Source organism: Mirounga angustirostris, unplaced genomic scaffold, assembly GCF_029215605.1.
Source record: "Mirounga angustirostris isolate CCGP_5_RB_7025 unplaced genomic scaffold, mMirAng1.0.hap1 SCAF_16, whole genome shotgun sequence".
Classification (NCBI taxonomy): domain Eukaryota; kingdom Metazoa; phylum Chordata; class Mammalia; order Carnivora; family Phocidae; genus Mirounga; species Mirounga angustirostris.
The window spans coordinates 48,708,403-48,733,313 of record NW_026991724.1 but is presented as its reverse complement, the minus strand read 5'-3'; the positions used below and the strand labels follow the sequence as shown (position 1 = coordinate 48,733,313).

The following is a 24,911-nucleotide window of genomic DNA, read 5'->3' as shown; positions in this document are numbered from 1 at the left end:
AAAGACCATGGGGTGCCTGGGTGGCTCAGTTGTTAAGAGTCTGCCTTTGGCTCAGGTCATGATCCCAGGACCCTGGAGCCCCACATTGGGCTCCCTGCTCAGTGGGGAATCTGCTTCTCCCTCTCCCTCTGCCCTTTCACCCCTGCTCATGCTTGCTATCTCTCTCAAATGAATAAGATAAAATCTTAAAAAAAAAAAACAAAAAACCAAAACCTAATGGCAGATATGTTAAAGATTTTAAAATAGCTATCTTAAAGATGTTCAAGGAATTAAAGGAAGATGTGGAGGAAGTCAAGAAGACAGTGTGTGTGAACAAAATGGAAATATCAATAAAGAGATAGAAAACCTAAAAAGAAACCAGAAAGAAATTCTGTAGTTGAAAAGTACAATAATTGAAATGAAAAATTCAGTAGAGGGATTCAAAGACAGATTTGAGCAGGCAGAAGAAAGAATCAGTGAACTTGAGTGTAGGACAATGGAATATTTCAAGTCTGAGACAGGGAAAATAAAGGTTGGAGAAAAGCAAACAGAACCTGAGAGACCTATGGGATGCCATCAAGTGAACTAGTACTCAAGTGTGGGAGTCCCAAAGGGAGGAGAGACAGAGAAAGGAGGAGTGAGAATATTTGAAGAAATATTGGTGGACATTTGGGTTGTTTCCAAGTTGTGGCTGAAAACTTTCCAAATTAGATGGAAGACATGAATATAAACATCCAGGAAGCTCAACAAACTCCAAATAAAATGGACTCAAAGAGACTCATACTGAGACACATTATAACCAAACTTTCAGAAGCCAAAGAGAAAATCTTGACAGCATCAAGAGAAGCAAATCATCACATACAAAGGAACCTCGGTAAGATTACCGGCAGATTTCTCATCAGGAACTTTGGAGGCCAGAAGACAGAGGGCCAATATATTCAAAGTGTTAAAAGAAAGAAACTGTCCACCAAGAATCCTATATCCCGAAAAACTGTTCTTCAAAAGTGAGGGAGAAATTAAGACATTCCCAGATAAACAAAAGCTGAGGGGGTTTGTGACCACCAGACTTGCCCTGCAAGAAATGCTCAAGGGAGTTTTGCAAAGTGAAATGAAAGGACACTAGACAGTAACTCAAAGCCATATGAAGAAATAAAGATCTCAGTAAAGGAAAATACATGAGCAATTATTGGTTTTTAAGATTTTATTTATTTATTTATTTATTTATTTATTTATTTATTTATTTATTTATTTAAGAGAGAGAGTGTGAGTGCGTGCGAGCCCAGGGAGGGACAGGGGTAGGCAGAGGGACAACGGTTGCTGTATGTATCAATTGTTCATTCCTTTTTTCTTTACTGAGTAGTATTCCATTATAAAGATATATTATTATTTATTCTTTCACTGTTGGTGGGCATTTGAGTTGTTTTCAGTTTGGGGCTCTTATAAATAAAGTTATTATGAACATTTGTATAAAAATCTTTGTATGGACATATGCTTTTGGTTTTTTTGGGTGGGGAGTGGTAGTACTTTGGAAAGGAAAGGCTGAATCCTGTGGTAACTGTATGTTTAATTTTTAAAGAAACTTCCTAAGATTGGGAACAAAGCAAAATGTCCATTCTCGCTACTTTTATTTATTTATACTAGAAATCCTAACCGGTACAATAAGAACAGAAGAAGAAATAAGGGGGCGCCTGGGTGGCTCAGATGGTTAAGTGTCTGCCTTCAGCTCAGGTCATGATCCCAGGGTCCTGGGATCAAGCCCCACATGAGGCTCCTGGCTCAGTGGGGAGCCTGCTTCTCCCTCTCTGTCTGCCTCTCCCCCTGCTCATGCTCTCTCTTTCTGTCTGTATCTCTGTGTCTCAGATAAATAAATAAAATCTTAAAAAGAAAAAAAGGAAAGAAATAAAAGTCCTATGTATTGGAAAGGAAAAAATAAAACTGTCCCTACTTGTAGATGACATGATTGTTTAGAAAAATTCCATGGAATCTACAAAAATTCCATGGAATCTACAAAAAACTGCTAGAACTAATAAATGAATTTAGCAAGGTTGTAGTATATAGATCAACATGCAAAAATCAATTGCATTTATTCTATATACTAGCAATGAAAAATTGAAAACTGAAATTCTAAAAGTACTATTTACAATAGTTCAAAAAGGTGAAATGAATATGAATCTAATGATATATGTACAGTATCTATAGCCTGAAAACTTATGAAACTAGGATTCTTATACATTGCTGGTGGTAATAAAAAATTATACAAGCACTCTGAAAAACAGTTTCTCCATTTCTTGTAAAGTTAAACAAACTCTTGCCTTATGACCCAGCAATCCTATTCCTAAGTATTTATCTTGGAGATAAAATTATATGTTTATCAAAAAACCTGTACAATAAATGTTTATAGCAGTTTAATTCATTGCTGCCCCAAACTAGAAACAACCCAAACATCTTCAATGGCTTAATGGATAAACTGGAGTATGTCCATACAATGGAATGGTATTTGTCCATAAAAAGGAATAAACCGTCAATATACATACAACATGGATGAATCCCAGAGGCACGAATAGTGAGTGAAAGTAGCTGGTCTCAAAGGTTCCATACTGTGTGGTTCCATTTCTATGCCATTTTCAAAAAGGCAAATGTATAGTGATAGAGAACAGATCCATGGTTGTCTATGACTGGGATGAGGGGAGGATGGGGCTACAAAGGAGTAGAATGAGGGAGTTTTGGGGTGAATGAACTTTTGTATTTTGATTGTGGTATTAACTTTTACAAGTGATTTTGTTGTGAAAGAAATTTTTTTTTTTTAAGAAATTTTTTTTTAACATAGTGCTGTGGTTTAATAAGTGTTGACCATCCAAAGAAGAGGCCTGCCGTTTTGCTTATCCATTCCCTTAGTAATGGATATTTAAGTCACTCCAGCTCTTCACCAGAAACATACAGTGTGATTATATAAATTGTATTCCTAAAGTTCTGCACATAGAGCAAGAAACAGATTTAATGCCCAATAAATTATTACTTTAGTTAACATTAAATAATAGTAAAACAACTTAAACAACTAGTTTCCTAGCTCCTGATCAAAACTGACCTCCTACTCTGACATCACTGCCCCAAACCAGGATTTGTTCACATGGCCACTATAACACTATTAAGGAAATAGGGAGAGGGATCTTCAAATTCTTACCTTTTTTCAGTGCCCACCCTTCCTAAATTTCTGCCTCTTTTCTTCTCTACCCTCTAGAAACTCACTGCTTTTTTCCTCCCCATTAGCATCAAGTTTAAGGTAATTGGCTGCAGTAATTGTAGTCAGTTTAGTTGTTGGAGAGGAGTGTGTATGTGTTTAGGGGAAATTTGGTTCACTTCAATAAGCAGTTCTGGAAGAAACCACAGCATCAGTTTGCTGGTCACATCTTATGGGTGCTGTTGTAAAGCTGTTGGAAACAAGGCCTGTGCCTGGGGTGCTGTTACCTTGTCAGGAGAGACCATACTTTGTGTGGGAAACAGAAAAATACTGAAGTAAGATGGTTGAATGTGCTGGGTTTCTGTGGAGGGAGAGCGTGGGTGTCAGAGAAGTCAGGAAAGGTCTGCTAGAATTGGCAGGGAGATGTCTAGTGGGGCTCTCATGGATAGGTAGGTGGGAATGGGAGATGGAATTTCAGGGAGGGAAGAACATGAACCAGAGCCCTGGAGAGAGCAGTATGGGTGAGGATAGAGGCTAAATCCAGACAGATGAACGAATAGGTGTATGGCAGGATTATATTTCATTTTAACTGTTGTCTCCCCACTCTCCAATTCTGTATACCACTTCTCTTGCTCCTTGTCCCTGAGTTAGTAGGGCCATTATCTAGAAATGCAAAGAGCCAGAAATATCTTAACGTTCAGCTTTGAAGTTTCAAAGTAGGCTTATGTAAAGTGAGACAGAGACAGTAATTCTGAAGGCCTAACTTTTGAATTGATAGACCTGGAATTCTCAAGTTCCTCGAAAGGCCTTACGGCATGATTGTTGCAAAACCATAGATTTGAGAAGAATGTGTGATAGTGGTCTGTGTAAGGTGGATGGTATAACTCCCAAGGGCTAGGCCCCATCTCTTCCCTAGTACCTAGGGAGGAAGCAGTTCCCTGTGCAATGATCTTTTCTCCAGATCTTGGGGGGAATTTCATCAGCCAAATGGGACGCCTCCACAACCCAGAGTCCTGAAGCACTGCAGTGGGACTTGAGAGCTGTTGGAAGGGGCCCTGAAGTAGCTGAGAGAGGAATGGCAGAGCCGAGAGGGCCCATGTGGATGACCATCAGTGCCCAGACAGGGTTGGAGGTTCCCAGTGGACGCCAGCAGGAATGGGAGCCAAGTACCAGGCATCAGCAGGAATGTGGACATGAGCAGCAGAGAGGCAAAAATGAGACAGTTACCTCCTTCCCACCAGTCCTGTAGCCAAGCCCTGGGCAAGGAGAGTGGAAAGGGAGAAAGCCCTGAGGTGGCTGAGTTTATTCAAACTGGTTAAGTTTCTGCCTACCGCTGGGTCAGATGAGGGATTCTTACAACCAAAGTATCATAAAAATAAGCAATATATTAAAATACTTTTATATTATGTATATTTATGTAAATATATTATTATACTTGAGTTTGCGGCCTGAGAAATTTGCCCGTGCCGCTGAAGTTCTTCAGCATATGATACATATAATTTTTAAAATACCAAAACAATCCACAAAATTTCCAGATTTTGGAAAATTGTATCATTCTTCCATTCACTCAGGGATTTCTCTTGTAACTCTCTTCAGTGCAATCAGAAAGCCATTCTTCGGGGTACCTGGGTGGCTCAGTCGTTAGGCGTCTGCCTTCAGCTCAGGTCATGATCCCAGGGTCCTGGGATCGAGCCCCGCATCGGGCTCCCTGCTCTGCGGGAAGCCTGCTTCTCCCTCTCCCACTCCCCCTGCTTGTGTTCCTTCTCTAGCTGTCTCTCTCTCTCTCCGTCAAATAAATAAAATAAAATCTTAAAAAAAAAAAAAAAGAAAGCCATTCTTCTATGAGAAACATCTAGTTGGCTTGTTTTTGTTTTTGCCCTAGATGGCATTTACCAGTCATGGTTCTGAATGCTTATTATTTCAGAGACTTAAATGCCCCCTCATTAAATTCAAATTTGATTTGTTTGTGCTTTCTCCTGCAAACTGACATGATGGGAAACTGGATGCCTAGGGACCAAGATAAAGTATTAGCTGGAGTGCGTCTTTAACTCAAAGAGTTGATTTAGAACCAGAAAACTTTCTAGAAAGAACTTGGATAGACTATACTATGGCCAAACTCCCCTGTCCTTTGTCCTTTGTAGGAGTCAGTAGTTTTCATTAAGTCTTCTTCCACCCCTGGCTATGTCAGTTAAACCACAATAAAACTATTTAAATAAAATAATAAATGTCTATTCCCCCTTATCCTCTCCCCACCTTTTACTTTTTCCTATGTGGCTCCTATATCATTGGAGTCTTTTATAATAAGATGGGTTTTGTGTGTTCTTGCATAATAAGCAGGAGAAACTAAAAACAAATCTTCCCCCCAAGAATCCTAGGCCCCAGTTTTCATACCCTGCTGAGCCCCAGCTGCCTCTTAAGTGCCCTGTGTCCACTGAAGATGCATGAAGTAAGCAGCAGAGAAGGAAAGGAATGATGTAAAGGGGCAAGAGACAGGACATAGGAGATGGGGTCTGTTTTAACAGAACGTGGAGTCTGATTTTTCAAAATCTGCCATACCTCCCAGGGAAATATTAGAGCAAAACAGCGAACTGTGGCCTTACGGTTGGGCTCAGAGTGCTCTGAAGGAGGCTAATGCTGATCTCTTGCCCAGCTAACAAGAAAAAGTGACCAATCAGAGTGAAAGGAAAACCAGACTTTAGGTCCAAGTATCGAAGTTCTGGTCTTGCTTTGCCCATAGCTATGTCAGTGTGAGACGCTCAAGTTTTCCAGATCTCTGTTTCCTGCAAAATGTGTGGGTTGGAGACAATGAATTTTAAGGGCCCTTTCAGCACTAAAATTCCACTTCTAGTCTTGGGTTATACACCAATCACAGCAGAAACTTTATTGGAAATATAAAATACATCCACAGGAACTCTCTCTGTTCTTAGCTCTCCACTTGCTCCTCAACTTGTTGATGGCCAGCAGTCAGGAGGGGTGTCCTGCGGCCCAGGACAAGAAGCACCTCCTCAGGAACAATGGACAAGTTACTGCAGTAACATCAGCAGCACTAGTTCTAACCTCCAAACCGAATCAGGAAGCCAGGTGGCCCCATTTTCAGTATTTCGGGGTTGAAGGAGAGACTGATATGGACAGATTTCCTCCACCCACATGGGCCCTACTGTAAAGATCCCAGACATCAGCCTGCAGCCAATTATGGATGTACAGCCTTTGACCTCCAAAAATGAGCTGATGCCTCCTATGGAACAAGAAAGGATGGGGAGATACATGGATGTTTTAGGAAATCAGAGAGGAATCCGTCCTTCCTCATTCCCCAAACCCCGAGTGTCAGAACCCCTTGGGATCCACCCAGATGTCTGGTTTTCCAGCCTCTGAAACCACCGGATGTTCAGTTTACCTCCAGTGATCTGAAGTCTTCCTTGATAGCACTGAATTGTATCATTGGGACAGGGAAGAGAAGGAGCATTCAAACAGGTCCCCAAAGCCACACAGGTTGGGCAGTGGAGGCGTGGAGACATACTGGGAGCTAGAGGGAGAAACAGAGGGCAATTAGGGTATGTCCTGCCCCTGGACTTGTCTCTTCTTGCTTCCCTCTCTTCCCCAAGTCTTTGCTGCTGACAGCCCCACAATCAAGGCCTATCACTGCAACCTTGCCATGCCTCTCCAACTGACTCTTTGCTATCAGAACCCATCCCACATGACTTCCAAACTGTGTGCTTAGGTGTGGAGACAGACATGAAAAGGACACAGTTCCTGCCACTGAGATCACCATCTAGAAGAAGGACATGCCAGTAATATAGTACATCTCAGCAGGCCCTGTGTCCAAGGTATGATGGCAAAGGAATGGAGGGGTATCTAACCACCTGGAAGAATTTGCTAACTATTTTCACAGAGTGGACACCTGAGTTGAGGTGGAGGGTGAACAGAGGTTAGCGGAGTGAAAATGGGGGTTGGGGTGGGTAGCAAAGTAAACAGCAAGGACAAAGGCTGGGAGGTGTGAGCAGCTTGGTGGATTTCGGGGACTGTGAGACACTGCAGTGTTGGTATTCAGCTGGTAGGCACAGATAGGGGTGGACGGTTCTTTTTATGGCCAGCATCCATTCTGATTGGCCAGTACCATATCTGTTGTTAAGTTTTTTTTTTTTAAAGATTTTATTTATTTATTTGACAGAGAGAGAGACAGCGAGAGAGGGAACACAAGCAGGGGGAGGAGTGGGAGAGGGAGAAGCAGGCTTCCCGCCGAGCAGGGAGCCCGACGCGGGGCTCGATCCCAGGACCCTGGGACCATGACCTGAGCCAAAGGCAGATGCTTAACGACTGAGCCACCCAGGCGCCCCCGTTGTTAAGTATTTTGACCACTGGCCCCAGCTGAAACACAACAAACAGGGAAGGAAGAGAAGGAAGTGAGCTGGGAAGTTGGGCAGGGCCAGATTGCCGTAGGGCCTGGCCAGATCGGGGAAGCAGTAACTGCCAGACTGGTAATGCCACACCATCCTGCTTGGAAACCTCCGCTGACACTTTGTTGCCTAATCAACACAAAACCCAACCTGACACCTCAGCCTTCACTGACAGCCCAGTGCTCTGAGCTGTGTTTAGACCCCAAGGTAACCGTTTAGGAAAAGGCAGGCAAAAGCTCTGAGGTTCTTCTGTGTCTGGCCCCATGGGGCCTGAGCCACGTAGGAACACAGAGAAGGAAGACCCGCCGTCTTCCCAGGGGTTACCGAGTTTCCCTCAGTGCGCACGTCTCACCTCCCCACGGCCCCTGGGTCTCTTCCTCCTTCCACAGCTCCAGTAAGTTCTGCCTGCTGTTGCATAAGGGCTCCTCACAGTAGCTGCTGTAGGAGACGGTGATTATGCCTGGGGGCGGGGAGTGCTGGACGTACATTATCGCCTGTGTCCCATCTGCCACGCAGCCCTTAGTGCCCAAAACTGCTGTCTTGGCCCCTGTTCGGAGACAGGAGGAAAGAAAGGGGATGGTGGGCCTATGGCCTGGCCCCAGGGGAGGGGCACAGCCCTGCCACAACATACCCTTCCTCCCACCCGACCCACCTGCCCTTTCTCGCTTTACCTGCTTTAATCATCAGAAGGGATTCCTGGCACAATGACCCACTGTCACAAGTCTCAACGTTCTCTGTGGTCCAATTAAACGTCTTCCGTGGGTCCTCTTCTACACTCATCCATATGCCCTTGTGACAGTGCAACTTTTGCTCCGCTGGGGAGGACATGAGACCACGTTAAGCACCTGCCCCCCCCCCCCAGTCCTCCTTCCCCAGAGGTGCATCCTCTCTGAACCAGCTCGCCCCCCGGGACCCCCGTTCTTACAGGCCAAGGAGGGGGCCCCGAGGAGGAGGAGGAGGAGGAACAGCAAACCCTGGACACGACGGGTTCCCATGGCGTCTTTCTGAGCGGCTTGGAAGAGCGGCTACGGATCTGCGATTTGAGAGAGAAGGGGGGCTGTTCGGCCTCCCACAGCGAGGCTGCATCGACCTTCTGGCAAGAACTGTCACTGCGGGGCGCAGCCGGCGCGACGGAAGGCCGAGGCCTCCACTGTCGGGGTGGCCCTGGCTGGCCTGCTAGTGTGAGCACATTGGCACGTTTACTGTGCCTCAGTTTCCCCAGCTGCAGCCCTGCGACCCAAACCCGTATTCTGCGAAGACAGAGGAGTTCAACGACCAGCACCCTCCAGCCTCGGGGTCCCGGGTGCGGCCCGGACGCCCCTTCGGCCTCAGGCTCAGGAGGCCTGGTTCAAGCCTATGTTCTCCCACGCCCCGGGATTCTCGGCCCCCCAGAACTCGGAATTCTGAGATCCCAGTCCTGTTCTACCGAGGGATCCAGGGCTTTGGGTTCCAGCCGCCATTTGCCGCAGGACTCTGAGCCCCCTGGCCTCCATCCCGCTCAGACCAGGAGTCCTGCCCCCCCCCACCCCTCCTCTTTCCTCAGGACCCAGGAATCTGGGTCCTTTTCTCCTTAAGGGACCCAAATTCCACCTGGCTTTCAGAGAACCTCACAAGAACCTCACGGTGCTGAAGGAACGGCCCGGAACGCCCCTCTCGTTCCACTCAGCCTCGGCTTCGTCTCTCGGACACACGGAAGGCGGGGCCAGCTTCGCCCAGCAGGTTACTCGAAGCCCCATTGGTCAATGTGAAAGCATCTGATGCGCTCATTGGATGAACCCGAAGGAACGCCGCACCCCATTGGCCCTGGAGGGGCCCGGCCTAGAAAGCACGCATGCGCAGAATGGCGAGTGGCGAGCGTGCTGGGGCTGCGGCGAGGTCGCTGTGTTCGCAGCGCCCAGTGAGCAAAGCAGGGCGGGCGGTGCGTCCTCAAACGGCCTCCCTGATCGCTTTCTCTCGTTGGGCGGTGGAGTCTCTGCTTCTCCAGCCAGGCTAGGAGGTCACACCCTTGGCTGTCCTCCACTGAACTACTCTCCCTGCCCAAATCGCCTCCCGTGTTCCCAGCCTGGGCCCTGCCGCAGCACCCGCCCGATGGCCGTGGTCCCTGGGAGGCAGCTTGCCCTCGTCACCTTCACGCGCGGCGGTTCCTGGCCAGGCCGGGCGTCTCCCTCTGATCGCGTCACAGCGCCGGCCCCCTCCTGGAAGGCTGAACAGAGAAATACCGGCTTCAGAGTCACTTCCAGCCCCGCTGACTGTGGGCATGAGCAGTGACTGTGAGGGCGCAGGTTGCCGCTGTAGCTCACCCACGTGGCCGTGCCACTGCCACCGGGAAGATGTGGCTTTCATTCGGATTTCTTTCTTTCTTTTTTTTTAAAGATTTTATTTATTTATTTGAGATAGAGAGAATGAGAGACAGAGAGCATGAGAGGGAGGAGGGTCAGAGGGAGAAGCAGACTCCCCGCCGAGCAGGGAGCCCGATGCGGGACTCGATCCCGGGACTCCAGGATCATGACCTGAGCCGAAGGCAGTCGCTTAACCGACTGAGCCACCCAGGCGCCCTCATTCGGATTTCTTGTTCGTGGCTGAAAACTCTGTTTCATACATATGTAAGCTGTCCAGATCTATATGTAACATGAAGCAAAGGGGTCCTTGGTGTACTCTCAGACTTGGTGCTGTTTCTGTGAGTGCTGTGGTGTAAATGAATATTTTTAATAGAGGAAATAGCACAATTAGAACTTTAAAAAAAACTAGGGAGAGTTAATACAAATACAAGAGAAAGCAATTTAGCTAGATCAGGAAGAATATTATGGCCTTTTAGAATCCACCAAAAAATGTTTTCAAAGATGAAATAACCCAGGACAAAAGAGTTACAATTAGGTTATATCGTAGCCCCCAATTATTTCATGTTTTAACATTCCAAACACTAAGAATCGGCATGTGATTCCGGGAGGGGATGAGAAATATTTAGGTGCCAGATGCCTTTACATCCTGGGGCTATAGGACAGGGTGCGTTGGGATCATTAGGAGGCAGGAAGGGATGAAGCACCTTACAAAAGGACCATGGCCAATCCCATCCTTGCCCCCAGCAACCTGACCAGGGCAGTGCCCACAGATTTCAGGGGAGGAGGTCTCTCTGTATGATGGTAGTGAGCATGGCTGATTCTGTCCTCACTGTCTGGCTGGCACATTCTGGAAGCTTTGGCAGTTCTTAGAATAACCGAAGGGACTGTCTTGATTGATGCCCTTTAACAAGGAACAGACTTACAGGATAGACAGTTTTTAGTGCTCACTGTGGTTTTGGCACGGCCTCCAGGAGCAAAGTACGAGAAAAGATAGTAAGAAATTCACTTCAAATACTGGGTCCCTGATGCCTGGCCCCCAGTTCTCTCATCTCTCAGGAATCTGTGGGTCCATGTTGCCAGCCCCCTCCTTCCTCAGACCCAGGAGCCCAGGCCCCCAGCCCCCTCCTCCCTCAGACCCAGGAATCAGGCCCCTGGTCCTCTCCTCCCTCAGACTCAGGGGTCCAGGTCCCAGCCTACTGTCATCTGGACCCAGCAATCCAAGTCACTACCCCCCTCAACTCTCAGCATCCAAACAAAATAAAGTACCCTTTGTGTACTTTCAGAATTGGTACTATTCCTAGAAGTTAAGCTATAAATGAATATTTATTTTTAATAGAGAAGATGCCTCAGTCAGAATGGTGTTAGTAAAAGCTCTTAATTTTACATAAAAATATATTAAAAACTTTCAGTTGGGGACAGTTAATATTAAGTATAATTATTAATATATTATTATTATTATTTTTAAAGATTTTATTTATTCATTCGACAGAGAGACACAGAGAGAGAGGGAACACAAGCGGGGAAGCGGGAGAGGGAGAAGCAGGCTTCCCACAGAGCAGGGAGCCCGATACGGGGCTCGATCCCAGGACCCTGGGATCATGACCTGAGCCGAAGGCAGACGCCTAACCGACTGAGCCACTCAGGTGCCCCAATTATTAATATATTATTAACAAAAACATTAAGAATAGTTAGTATAAATATGAAGAGGTAGTTCTGGTCCCAAGGACCCTGTCCCTTAGGCCCTGGGATCCTCCCTCATCCCCTCCCGTCTCTCTGACTAGCACTTGCCCTGCCTCCAGGCCTGACCCCACAGCTGGCTTCTAGCTCCTGTAGTGAAGATCATCCTAAATTGACTCTTGGCCTGTGGATTTGTTTTCTGGGGCTGCCATTACTAAGTACCACAGCCTGGGAGGCTTACACAACGGAAAGGTATTATCATAACACTTTTGGAGGCTGGAAGCCCAAAGTCAAGGTGTTGGCAGGGTTCGTTCCTTCTGAGGGCTGGGAGGGAAGGATCTGTCCCAGACCTCTCTCCTTGGCTTGTGGATGGCTGTCTTCTCTCTGAGTCTTCACATCCTCTGCCCTCTATGTGTGTTTGTGTGCAGATTTTTCCCTTTGAATAAGGACACCAGTCATACGGGATTGGGTCCCACCTTAATGACCTCATCTTCATTTGATTACCTCTGTAAAGACTTTATCTCTAAATAAGGTCACTTTCTGAGGTACTGGGGGTCAGGACCTCAACATATGAATTTGGAAGGGGGGGAGACACAATTCAAGCCATCATAGATTGAGAGAGATGTGTGTTGCAGTTGAAGTAGTGAGTACAGAATAGTGTACTCGCATGCTCCACCGGCCAAGCCAGCCAGGCACCCCCCTCAAATGGTATCTAAAAAATATTTCACTTTCCAGTTGTTCATTGCTAATATCTGGAAATATTTAAGAATATGTAGTATAGAATAATATAGAATATTTAAATTTTATTAGCTTGGGTATAGACTTCACTCTAGGGCTGGTTTAGCCTTGCTCCTAAGGTATAATTTTTCTAGGGTCTCTACTGAATGTCCTGTGTCTTCAACAAGGTCTCTCTGCCCTGGTTTCTTGGAATTTGAATGTTTTCCCTTTCAGAGTGGGTTTTGGACGTTGTTCCACATATAGCTCCCTGGAAGGTTTTTTTAAGTTTGTACCAGAATTCACAAGCTTAGATGAGGGGCTTTTTTTTTTTTTTTTTTCCTTTTCTATTCTAAAGTAAATTGCCTGTATGTATCTGCTTGCTTGACCCTAGTCAGGGAGGGAGCATGGCATTTTTATTTGCCATGTGTGTTTTTAATTCGTTTTTGGCATTGTATGGCCCCAACCCACTTCTATATAAAGTAATACAAAAGCAGGCATTCAGAGTTAGTGTGGGTTTAAAATTGTATTCACTGATGTACACAAAGTAATAGTAAATCTTTCTTTAGGTTCAGTTTTTTATTTTTTATTTTAATTTTTTTTAAAGATTGCATTTATTTATTAGAGAGAGAGTGCGCACCGGGGGGGTGGGAGGCAGATGGAGAGGGAGAAGCAGATTTCCTGCTGTGCGTGGAGCCTGATGTGGGGCTCAATCCCACGACCCCAAGATCATGACCTGAGCGGAAATCAAGAGTTAGACACTTAACTGACTAAGCCACCCAGGCACCCCACTGGATGTACTTTTCAAGTGCGTGGGGGACACGTCGGGCTTGATGGATGCCTCCAGGCCCCGGTGGACACCGTGAGGATCGTGTCCTGCTGGATGGACGGCCCCACCTCTCCTCTCTGGCCTCTCGCACAAGCTGGGATCAAGCCGAACCCGTCCCAGCGCCCCCTCTCAGCGCCTTAACTGCACACATAATTCCAGCATTCACTTCCCGTCTCCACACAGGCTCAGCCTGCACACATCTCCTTCTCTTGAAGGTCTTTCCCGCCACGTGGGGGCCGCAGCAAGAATCATGAGAGTCACTCTTGAGTCTTTGGTCCCCCTGCCCCACGTGGAATCTGTCACCCACACCTCTCCAGGTCCCCGCCATTTCTCCTATTTCTCTACCACTTTCTCCTCCACCGTGACTCATGAGTCCATGAGTCCCCACCTGCCCCGCCATTTCTCCTATTTCTCTACCACTTTCTCCTCCACCGTGACCATGAGTCCAAATTGTCATTTCCTCCGTGGACCTGGCAGGGTCTAACCAGCCTTGCAGGGCGTGAGGTTCCTCCTGTTGCCGTAACAAATGACCACAACCGCGGTGGCTTCACACAACACAACGTGTTAATCCTAGAGTTTTGTAGGTCCGAAGCCTGACACAGAGCCACAGGGATCGCCCAAGGCCGTCTCCCCATTTAAAGGCCAGCCTGGTAACAACCTTAATTCCCCGTTGCCTTGTCCAGTCACGTATTCACAGGCGCTGGGGAGCAGGGTGTGGACATCCTTGGGGGTCACTTCTGCCTATGACAGCTTCCACCGTCTCCTCTCTCTGGGGTCTTCTCTGCGCGCAAGCAGAGCGATACCACTAGAATAACGTCATGTAAATAGATCATGTCGCTTCTAGAAAACAGATCAAACAACGAATAAACAGTCTCTTCAGACACGTCCGACTGCACTTCGAATGAGACACAGGGTCCCTCATGTGGCCTCCAAAGCCCTGCATGATGGGCCCCCAGGCTTCAGGCGCACTGGCCGCTCCAGGTTTGAGGGGAGGTGGGTGTGAGTAGAGAGGGTGGGTCTCCCTGTCCTTTCATTCCTGGGGGTAGATCCCCTTTCTTGTAATTGTGTGGTGGGATCATGAAGACTCAAACCTCCATGTAGCTCTTTACCTCTGTAAAGACCTCATTTGAATGATGAGGCAAAAGAGCCAGAACACGGCAGGCTGCACATTTCCAGGTGGCCCCAGGAGAGATGCCCCACTGAGTGGTTGCTCCACGCACACCCTCTCCCCTCCATGGTCTCTCTTGAGCCAGGCCCTTCCTCTGGGTCTTCAGATTCATCACGTGCCTTCATCCCTGCCCACGTGTACCTGGGAGGGCAGCCCCTGCACGGAAGGTCCTTCAGGCTACTGGCAGGGGGGAGGCTGGGGCTTCGTGGACCCAAGCTGCAGACTCGTACAAAAAGGGAAGGTCCGCTCAGTAAGCCCAGGCCTGGTGAGCCCAGCGTGGCTACCACGTCCCAGGGCTGCGTGGGGGTCAAAAACTGTGGTAAGAAATCCTGTCTCTTAATGTGAACCCCAATGGTACCCTTGAGCCCAGAAAGAGGACAGGCCCCAGAGCACCAGCTGGCTCTCTTGGGTGAGGATGGTTGATATTCCAAGAAGCAGTTTCTCTGGTCCCTTTCCTGTGACTTTGCAGCTCTGCCCGCTCGGAGGGGTTCCCTCCATGCCTATCCTGGAGCCCATAAGTGGGAGGAACCAAGAAACATGTTTTGTGCCTCTGCAAAGTGTCCTCTGCCCTCACCGTTTGTTAACGCCATGAGGGACTCTCCTCCTCTCTCCTCTGCACTGCCTGCTAGACGCTTCCCCTTTAGGGTGCTAATTCTATTTAGTATCTTCAGAAAAGGCAAAGGTTTTCTTAAACACAAGGGAGCTTCCATGGCCACATAGAGCCTCTGACACAGGAGCTTCCCAACCTGCTCATCTAAGGTGTCTCCCTCCACACCATCCCCTGTCCTCATTCTTCCTTTTTTGATTTCCATTATTTTAAACTTCATTTTTAATTAAAACACATTTTTCTTAGTATAGGCTCCATGCCCAGCATGGAGCCCAACGCGGGGCTGGAACACAAACCCTGAGATCAAAACCTGAGCTGAGATCAAGAGTTGGATGCTTAACCAACTGACCCACCCAAGAACTTCTATTTTTATTTTTTAAAGTAAGCTTGAGATCACCACCTAGAGACAAGAGTCTCATGCTCTGGACTGAGCCAGCCAGGCACCCCCTTTTTACTTTTTCTTTTTTAATGTCACATTTTAGATTCTTCAGCTTTCTTTTCTTTTTTAAAGATTTTACTTATTTACTTGAGAGAGAGAGAATGAGAGAGAGCACATGAGAGCGGGGAGGGTCAGAGGGAGAAGCAGACTCCCTGCCGAGCAGGGAGCCCAATGTGGGACCCGATCCAGGGACTCCAGGATCATGACCTGAGCCGAAGGCAGTTGCTTAACCAACTGAGCCACCCAGGCGCCTGATTCTTCAGCTTTCTTGAATCCCTTCATCTGTCCCCCTTCCACACTGCTACCTCCTCTACCCCTGTTTCCATCCCTGCCCGGCCCTTCTCCCGATATCTCCCGATTATCTCCCGATAATCACTGGAGCTTTGAGCCTCTTCCCAACTGTGGGCTCTTGAGGGGCTCAGAGACCCCACAAGCAACCATCTAGGGTGAAATGGCCTGATTGAGAACAGGAAATGAACCTCACCCACCAACACTTTGTATTTGTCACACCCAGAACTTCCTCTTTGAAGGCAGGAAGGTTTCAAAGGCCCCAGGGTTCTTTACCCCGGTTTCTCCCTTAAAGAAATCTGTTAAAAATTATAGTAAAAAACACATAACATTATATTTACTACCATTAGCCATGAACCAGTGTACATGCAGGGGTATATATATTCTCATTGCCGTACAACGCATCTCTATAGCACCTGTTCATTTTGTGACTGAGGATCTGTACCCACAGCTCTGTGTTTCCTCCCCGTCTGCCCCACTGCCCCCACAGTTCTTTCCGTTTTTGAAATGTCACTACTTTAGATACACATATAAGAGGAATCACAGGGTATTTGTCTTTCTGTGACATGTTCATTTCACTTCGCAGAAGGTCCAGAATTACCTTCTTTTCTAAGATAGAATAACATTCTGTTATGTAGATGCCACACGTTCTTTATCCATTCCTCTGTGTGTGGACATGTGGGTGCTTGACTCTGGAGAAGAACACTGCAACGAACGGGGATGTGCAAGTATCCTTTGTAACGTTGCTTCCAATTCTTATGGATATAACATCGGGAGTGAGATTGCTCCATCATGTGGTAAGTCTATTTCTTCATTTGGAGAAAACTCTGCACTGTGTTCCACGGCCAATGGGCCATTTTACATTTTCACTGACATGGGGCCAGGGTTCCAATGCCTCCAGATCCTCCCCAACACAAGTTGTTTTACGGTTTTTGGGTTTTGGGTTCTTTTGGTTATTGTTTTTGATGGAGGCCATCCTAACGGGTGTGACATGATATGTCTTTGTTCTTTGATTTGTTTTCTGTAATGATTACTGGTGCTGAGCCTGTTCTCAGAAGCTTGGTGGCCATTGCGTATCTTTGGAGAAATGCCTCTTCAAGTATTTTGCCCGTTGTTTACTTGGGTAGTTTGTTTTCCTTGTTGTTGTGAATTGTAGAGTTTCTTTACATCTTTTCAATTTGAATCCCTTAATAGACATAGGAATTGCAAATCCTTTTACTATTATGTAGGTTCCCTCTTAACTCAGTTGATTGTTTCTCCTGAGGGCCAACAGTCTGTAAGCTTGAAATGGCCCTGGTTTTCTCGTTGGTTTTGTTGCCTGTGTTTTTGGTGTCATATCCCCGACATCATTGCCAAGTCCAATGTCATGAAGCTTTTCTCCGCTTTTCCTCTCTCAGCGTCACGGTCTTAGGTTCTCTGTTGAGACGCATTATCTATTTTCAGTTAATTTTTGTGTATGGTGGAAAGGAAGGGTCCGGATTCCTTCTTTGTATGTGGATATCCTGTCTTCCCAAGCCTTTTCATTGAAGAGACTGTCCTTTCTCATTCGAATGGGATTGGCACCCTGGGGAAGATCATTTGGCCATGTGTGGAAGGCTCTGAAATTTAGGGGCTCTCTGTTCTGTTCATTTGGTCTATGTGTGTCTCTGTGTCTATGCCAGGACCTCACTCTTTTGTTTCCTGTAGCTCAGTAATATGTTTTGAAATTGGGATGTACAAGCCTCCTACTTCTTCTTTTTCTAGATTGTTCTGGCTCCTTGGGGTTATGAATTGAGGGATGATTTTTTTTTTCTACTTCCTGCCAAAAATGCCATTGGGATTTTAACGTGGATTGCATTGAATGTGTACATCACTTTGGGGGTTTGGACATATTAACAATATGAAGTCTTCTGAGACATGGTTTTGTTCCTAAAGAGGATGGATTTTCAAAGAAGCAGTTGCTCTGGTCCCCTTTCCTTCAGGAGGAAGGAGATTGAGCAAGCTGAACTCTTTCCCTGCTCTTTTCAAGTTTTTTTTCCTTTTAAAGATTTTTTTTTTCTTTTATTTGAGAGAGAACACAAGCAGGGTGAAAGGCAGAGGGAGAGACAAGCAGAGTCCCCACTGAGCAGGGAGGCTGATGTGGGGCTGCATCCCAGGACCCGAGCCGAAATCAAGAGCTGGGGGAGCTCAACCTAATGAGCCGCCCAGGTGCCCCTCTTTTCAAACTTTTTTCTCTCTGGTTTGACTATCTATTAATCCATGGGTAGTTTGTCATCTTATTCTGTAGTTTGTCATCTTTTCTTCTGTCACTGACTGTGCTTTACAACTATGGCACTAAATCAGTTCAGTATCTCCAGAAATGGCAAACATCTCCTAAGGACACAGAGGGACTTCATTGGGCATTTCTAGCAACATGGAATCCCCAACCTGGCTCATCTAAGACTTCCGTTCTCATCATCCCCTGATCCTTATTCATCCTTTTTTATAGCTTAGATGTTTTCTTCGGCTCTCTTGAATCTTTTGATTGTCCCCCATCGATACCTCTACATCCTCCACCCCTTTATCCCTAACTGGCACACCCGTGCATTTCTTCTGAACCCCTCAACTCCCTATAGTCACTGGGGCGTTAGGTCTCATCTCCCTTCCCTTCCTCTTCCTCCTGACCCTTGGGCATTTGGGGATGGTACGGAGAAGCATCTCATCCCAAATAGGGGTGCCTGAGTGGCTCAGTCGGTTAAGTGTCTGCCTTCGGCTCAGGTCATGATCCCGGGGTCCTGGGATTGAGCCCCGCATCAGGCTCCCTGTTCAGTGGGGAGTCCACTTCTCACTTTTCCTCTGCTCTGCCCCTCCCTCACTCATGTTCTCTCTCTCTCTCTCTCTCAAGTAAATAAATAAATAAAATCTTAAAAAAACGAAAGTTATGTAGGAAAGATAATCATCCTTCCACATGAATGATCCTTGGGTAGGAGAAATCAGGGAGTAGAAAAACAACGTTGGGAGCAAGGTATAGTGCATGGGTTTAATGAGAACAGTTTTGTCCCAGTGTGAAATGGCATTGTTTCCAGCAAAGGACAGATGACAGCCTAGCACAGAGCCCGAATGCACATACATAGACAGTTGCAAATGTTTCATGGTCAGGCAATTTTATTTGTCCTGGTTCCCTCAGGCTGAGATTACCTGGGTTTATGTCTAAGAACTTTTGACAAGAGCCTTTGGTATCAAGTGTTGTGATGTCCAAGTGGAATTCAGTATTTTCTTTGTTACAAAGACAAAACTTTGTTGGATATTTGGTCTGCTTTGAATAAGAGGATGTGAAAGGAAAAGGTTCTCCTCTTTGGAATAATCTGCCAACAGCAAAAGAGCAAATCAGAAGGAGCAAAGGTGTTGTTTCTGATGGGAAGCAATGGGACTGGGGAGCATGAGGAGATACAAGTGGGGGGATGGCATGTTACCATGATCACAGACACAGGACTGCAACTGGGTAGTTTTTTTAAAGCTTTATTTTTTAATTTTTTAAATTTTTATTTATTTATTTATTTTTAAAAAGATTTTATTTATTTATTTGACAGAGAGAGAGAGACAGCAAGAGAGGGAACACAAGTAGGGGGAGTGGGAGAGGGAGAAGCAGGCTTCCCACCAAGCAGGGAGCCTGATGCGAGGCTCGGTCCCAGGACCCTGGGATCATGACCTGAGCCGAAGGCAGACGCTTAACGTCTGAGCCACCCAGGCGCCCCGAGCTTTTTTTTTTTTTTAATATGAAGAGAAAATTACTGGGGTTCTTTAGTACTGTGGTACAGCAGAAAACTGCCCCCAAAGTTACCCTGAGTTTTATCCTTGGATCCTGAGAATGTTCCATTCCCTGGCAAAGACACTGCACCTGTGAGATGGAAAGATGACTCTGGACTATCTGGGTGGTCTGTCATCTGAAGAGAGAGAGAGAGAGAGTGTTGGCCTAGGAAGGAAAAGAGAAGATGGGAGAGGAGGGAAGATGGGTGTGATGGGGGACCAGAACCCAGAATGAGGACAGCCTCCAGAAGTTAGAAGGGAGAAGAAAAGCATTTTCCCAGAGTCTGAGAAGTTTGGGCATCCGTACAGACACCTCTTTTCGGGCACAGTGAAGTCCATTAGGGGGTTGTGGGCGCCAGGCCCGTGAAGAGGTTTATAAACAGGTTAGATGGTTATGGAGATGAGTGCCCTGACACTAAAGACAAAGCACTGGATTTGGGAGAGCTCCTGGCCGACTGGGGAGCCATTAAGCGGTAGAAGCCCAGAGAACTGCAGACAGAGACTACGGGGGCGCGGGGGCTCAAGGTTTGGCAGAGGGGCCCTGATGATCGGCGGGAATAGGGCAGGAGGTGGAGGGAGGGGGAGGCTAGAGTCCAGTGGGGGAGCTGAGTCCAGAGAGCCAGGAAGGATTGTGGGGCACAGGGATCACGCAGAGGCCAGAGGCCATTCTTGGGAGGAAGGGGTCTCGGGTCAGGAGCAGTGTGGTTGGCTGGGGGGAATGGAGGGGGTGGAGGGCACAAAGGGAAAGAAAGGCAACGGGGTTGAGGGATCCTGGTTTGGGCAGGGAGGGCCAGGGTTTCCCAGGGTCCAGATCAAAGCAGAGCCTGTGTCGGGCAGTTTCAGCGTCACTCGGGATTCTTCTAGAAGGCAAAGGTCTCATTTCTTCCCCAAGGACCCTTCAGCTCATAGACTCATTATCAAGATCCTCCAGGGGGTTTTGATGTAACTGGAAGACATGGGGAGAGCAGTTTGCGGGGCACAGGGAGGACAGGAGTCCGTCAGGAAGGGGACTGAGGCCGGGTGACCTCAGAGTGGGCAGAGCCCGGATGCAATGAGAAAAGGGGGCAGAATCTGCCGAGCCTTGGATGGGGGTCAACTTGAAAGGGGAGGGGGGGAGCTCTGTGGGGTTCAGGGCACTTGGCAGCCAGTTTTATTTCTTCATAAATAAAAGGGCCTTTCTACTAGTAGGTGCTTTTGAAACTGTCAAGCAGACAGCCCCCAGAGTTCCTGCATTTGCCACCAAGGGTGCCTTGGGTGTGACACCAGCCATGGGATCCCCAAACTGTGTGTGAAGTCACCTGTGCAGATGGGGTGGTGGGAAAGGCTTTTGGCCCCCAGGAGCGGGGGGCGTCCAGCTCTCACAGCTGCCTGCCAGGCTACAAAGCATATTTACAGACCCCTGGGTGGGGGTCTCCAAGGGAGCAGACAGATTCATGAGGATGGACCAGTCCCCCATGTCTCTTTGTTGGCGGGGGCCTGGGGCTTGTGGGCCTGAGTTCGAGGTTGCCATTTCCAAGCTGTGTTTCCAATGTGGAGGCTGAAGCTTCAGAGCAGCCCAGACTCCAGTTTTCCAAGTCTTCAGAGAGGAGTCCTCTCCAAAGCCCCCTGGGATGCTGAGCCCCCAATATTACGTCTTGGAAACCATCCCCACCCCCATCCTCCACGCAGCAAATCCCAGCCAGGCCGCGGACCCCTCCCTCTCCAGCCCACCCTACGCCATGGCATGGAGCTCTCTTTCTCATCCACTGTGGTTTTTCCCTCCTCCTCCTCGGATCCTGGCCACAGAGCCTGAGCCACACAGGAGAAAGAAGTCAGCCTAGGGCTGGGGAATAAGGCTGCAGACACTCCATTTGTTGATAAGAAGTTTATTTGCTCCTTTGTGCCAAAAAAGAAAGAACTGAGGCTGCAAAGCAAAACAAAACTTTTTTTGAAATCTGGGAGGCACAGATTCAGGAGGAACCTGAAATGTGCTCTGAGCGCGGGAGGAGAAAGATTTGATGAAGGTAAAAACCCGTAGGTTTATATAAATTCTTCATATAGCGCATCATTAGTTTTTGATGTAGTGCTCAATGATTAGTTTAGAAAACATCTTGTGTCCAAACAATATGGCATATTTATCACGAATTTTCCGTAAAAAAAATTTTTTTTTCCATCAATCATATTGTGTACAGCAGAAGTAAGTTTTCCAATGACAAGAATTCTCGCAGAAAGTCCAGATTACACAGGTAGACGAGTAGTTAAATTCGGTTAAGAAAACATCTTGTCTCCAAAACTGTATGGCATATTTATCAAGACCTTTCTGTAAAAAAAAATTTTTTTTCCATCAATCATATTGTGTACAACAGAAATAAGTTTTTCAATGACAAGAATTCTCACAGAAAGTTCAGATTATACAGGTAGACAAGTAGTTAAACCACAATCACATCATTCGGTTTAGAAAACATCTTGTGTGCAAAACAATATGGCGTATTTATCAAGAATTTTCCGTCAGTCATATTATGTACAACAGAAATAAGTTTGTCAATGACATAAGAGTTCTCTTCAATAGAAATTGGCTCATCTTTTTAAACCAATCCATGAATTTCCATTGTTTCTCCAGAAATGTCATGAACAAACCTGGGATATACCTTCTTACTTTATGCAGGACAAAGGTAGCTACAGCTTCTACCATGAACTCCATGACCCAAAGTTTGATAGGGAACATGATTGACTCGTTATCGGACATGGTGAGTGTGTGCTTGTCTGCTTCCCACCAGCCTGTTATAACCTGGCACTGAGTCATTCTCTGTCATCACGTTCTCACACGCAGGAAGGGTTCCTAGCTGTTGCACGAATCCCAGCAACTATTGATATGGAAGCTCTATAGGAGAACCATGGTTTCCTTTCTCACAACACAAGGCATGTCTCGTGAACTTGCAGTCTGTTTACCAGCTGGGTGACCAAGAGGCCCACGTTTTGGGTTTCTGGTTTTTTGGTTTGTTTTTAAGATTTTCTTTATTGATTTGAGAGAGAGAGAGAGCACAAGTGCGATGGAGGAGCAGGCAGGGGGAGAAGCAGACTCCCCACCGAGCAGGGAGCCCCATGCGGGGCTTGATCCCAACACCCTGGGATCACAACTGGAGCCGGAGGGAGAGGCTTAATCAACTAAGCCACCCAGGTGCCCCCGAGAGGCCCAGGTTTACCATTTGGCTCTTGGTGCTCCAGATCTTCTGGACACCAGTAGCTCTGTTTGTGTTGACAGGAACCTTGCAGTTCTCCCACGTGCCAGTGGGGCTCCCTTTCCTCTAGGACCCCGGGATTGTGTATGAGAGGAAAGTAGTGCTGTGGGACAATTTCCCCTGTCCCTTTCAAGATTTCCTCACAGTCTGCTCATCCCATGGGCCACTGCCATCTTCCTGCCCCCTGCCCCGCTGACCACAGTCTTCACCATTCTGCCCTCCTTTTGCTCCAAAGCTTCAGAAATGGCGAGGTTTTCTGAGATACCCTTGGGAATGTTAATGGCTAATTGGGGCACCTTGGGAATTCAGCAATCTGGCACATCTGAAACCTCCTCCTCTGCCATCCTTCCCTGTTCCTCCTTCCTCCTGTTTGGCCCTTTGACTTTCCCTTCAGCTCCCTTGGATCCTTTGATCTGTCCCCTTTCAACACCTTCATCTCCTCCAGCCCTGTGTCCACACCACTCAGACCTTTCCCTTCCCACGAGGACTTGTAAACAGTGACAGTCTCTGGGGGTTCAGTGTGCTGCCCCCATCATGGTCATTTGAGGGACTCAAAGACCCCACCCGAGGCTGTGCAGCTCCGTGGAAGTGGGCTGGATATTCTGTCCCTGGGACAGGCTATGGAGACACTCAGATGGCCGCTTGGTCTTAAAAGTTATAAAGGCCACCATACCGGATTAGAACACTTCTTTATTTTTAAACCAATGACGAGGTGTAGATCACTGTTGATAAATTAAACACAGCGAATGGTTGCCCATTGCTCTGATTTTAAACCAGCAGGGCCAAGTTGACACGGTTCAGAAAATTTAAGACTAATGAAAACATTAGATTTAGCCTTCCTTAGATCTAGAAGATTATCTGCTTTTTTTCCTAAAGATTTTATTAATTTATTTGTTTGAGAGAGAGAGCGAGAACGAGCATCAGTGGCGGGAGGAGCAGTGGGGGAAGGAGAGGAACAAGTAGACTCTGTGCTCAGCACTGAGCCCAATGTAGGGGTCAATCCCAGGTCATGGCTTGAGATCATGACTTGAGCCGAAGTCAGATGCTTAATCAACTGAGCCACCCAGGCACCCCAGGTTCAGTTTTTTTTTTTTTTTAACTATCAAAAAACCCAGTGGAAATTCCTTTTTTTTTTTTTTTAATTCATTTATTTGACAGAGAGAGACACAGTGAGAGAGGGAACACAAGCAGGGGGAGTGGGAGAGGGAGAAGCAGGCTTCCCACTGAGCAGGGAGCCCGACACGGGGCTCGATCCGAGGACCCTGGGATCATGACCTGAGCCAAAGGCAGACGCTTAACAACTGAGCCACCCAGGCGCCCCCCCCAGTGGAAATTCTTTTTTTTTTTTTCAGCAACAAATAATTTTTTTTTTTTAGATGTAGTGTTCCATGATTCATTGTTTGTGCATAACACCCAGTGCTCCATGCAGAACGTGCCCTCTTTAATACCCATCACCAGGCTAACCCACCCTCCCACCCCCCTCCGCTCTAGAAACCTCAGTTTGTTTTTCAGAGTCCATCGTCTCTCATGGTTCGTCTCCCCCTCCAATTCCCCCCCTTCATTCTTCCCCTCCTGCTATCTTCTTCTTTTTTTTTTTCCTTAACATATATTGCATTATTTGTTTCAGAGGTACAGATCTGAGATTCAACAGTCTTGCACAATTCACAGCGCTTACCAGAGCACATACCCTCCCCAGTGTCTATCACCCAGTCACCCCATCCCTCCCACCCCGCCCCCCGCTCCAGCAACCCTCAGTTTGTTTCCTGAGATTAAGAATTCCTCATATCAGTGAGGTCATATGATACATGTCTTTCTCTGTTAGACTTATTTCGCTCAGCATAATACCCTCCAGTTCCATCCACGTTGCAAGATCTCATTCCTTTTGATGGCTGCATAATACTCCATTGTATATATATACCACATCTTCTTTATCCATTCGTCTGTCGATGGACATCTTGGCTCTTTCCACAGTTTGGCTATTGTGGACATTGCTGCTATAAACATCGGGGTGCACATACCCCTTCGGATCCCTACATTTGTATCTTTGGGGTAAATACCCAGTAGTGCAATTGCTGGATCGTATGGTAGCTCTATCTTCAACTTTTTGAGGAACCTCCATACTGTTTTCCAGAGTGGCTGCACCAGCTTGCATTTCCACCAACAGTGTAGGAGGGTTCCCCTTTCTCCACATTCCCGCCAACATCTGTTGTTTCCTGACTTGTTAATTTTAGCCATTCTGACTGGTGTGAGGTGGTATCTCATTGAGGTTTTGATTTGGATTTCCCTGATGCTGAGCAATGTTGAGCACTTTTTCAT

At 47.0% G+C, this 24,911-nt stretch overlaps 2 protein-coding genes across 6 annotated transcripts in view; one reads left to right on the top strand and one right to left on the bottom strand.

The window, feature by feature from the left end:
- Positions 1-5,983: 5,983 nt before the first annotated feature.
- Positions 5,984-9,809, bottom strand: TEX101 (testis expressed 101). Of its 5 annotated transcripts, none has more exons than XM_045891657.3 (6): positions 9,142-9,809; positions 8,477-8,584; positions 8,223-8,366; positions 7,904-8,098; positions 6,552-6,680; positions 5,984-6,392 (listed from the first exon to the last, which is right to left on the bottom strand). In XM_045891657.3, exons 2-6 carry the CDS (start codon positions 8,544-8,546, stop codon positions 6,181-6,183), a joined length of 750 nt encoding a protein of 249 aa, XP_045747613.1. In that variant the 5' UTR covers positions 8,547-8,584; positions 9,142-9,809; the 3' UTR covers positions 5,984-6,180. The 5 variants fall into 5 exon arrangements, with proteins under 5 accessions (XP_045747613.1, XP_045747612.1, XP_045747614.1 ...); XM_045891656.3 differs by having other exon boundaries at positions 9,158-9,809; XM_045891658.3 differs by having other exon boundaries at positions 9,163-9,809.
- A 5,968-nt stretch (positions 9,810-15,777) lies between these two features.
- The window catches only part of LOC123856066 (CD177 antigen), a 29,906-nt gene continuing 20,772 nt past the window's right edge, over positions 15,778-24,911 (top strand). Inside the window, 1 exon segment of the mRNA XM_064581624.1 lies at positions 15,778-16,409. Within this exon segment, the coding sequence (XP_064437694.1) occupies positions 16,289-16,409 (121 nt within the window). The 5' untranslated portion in view covers positions 15,778-16,288.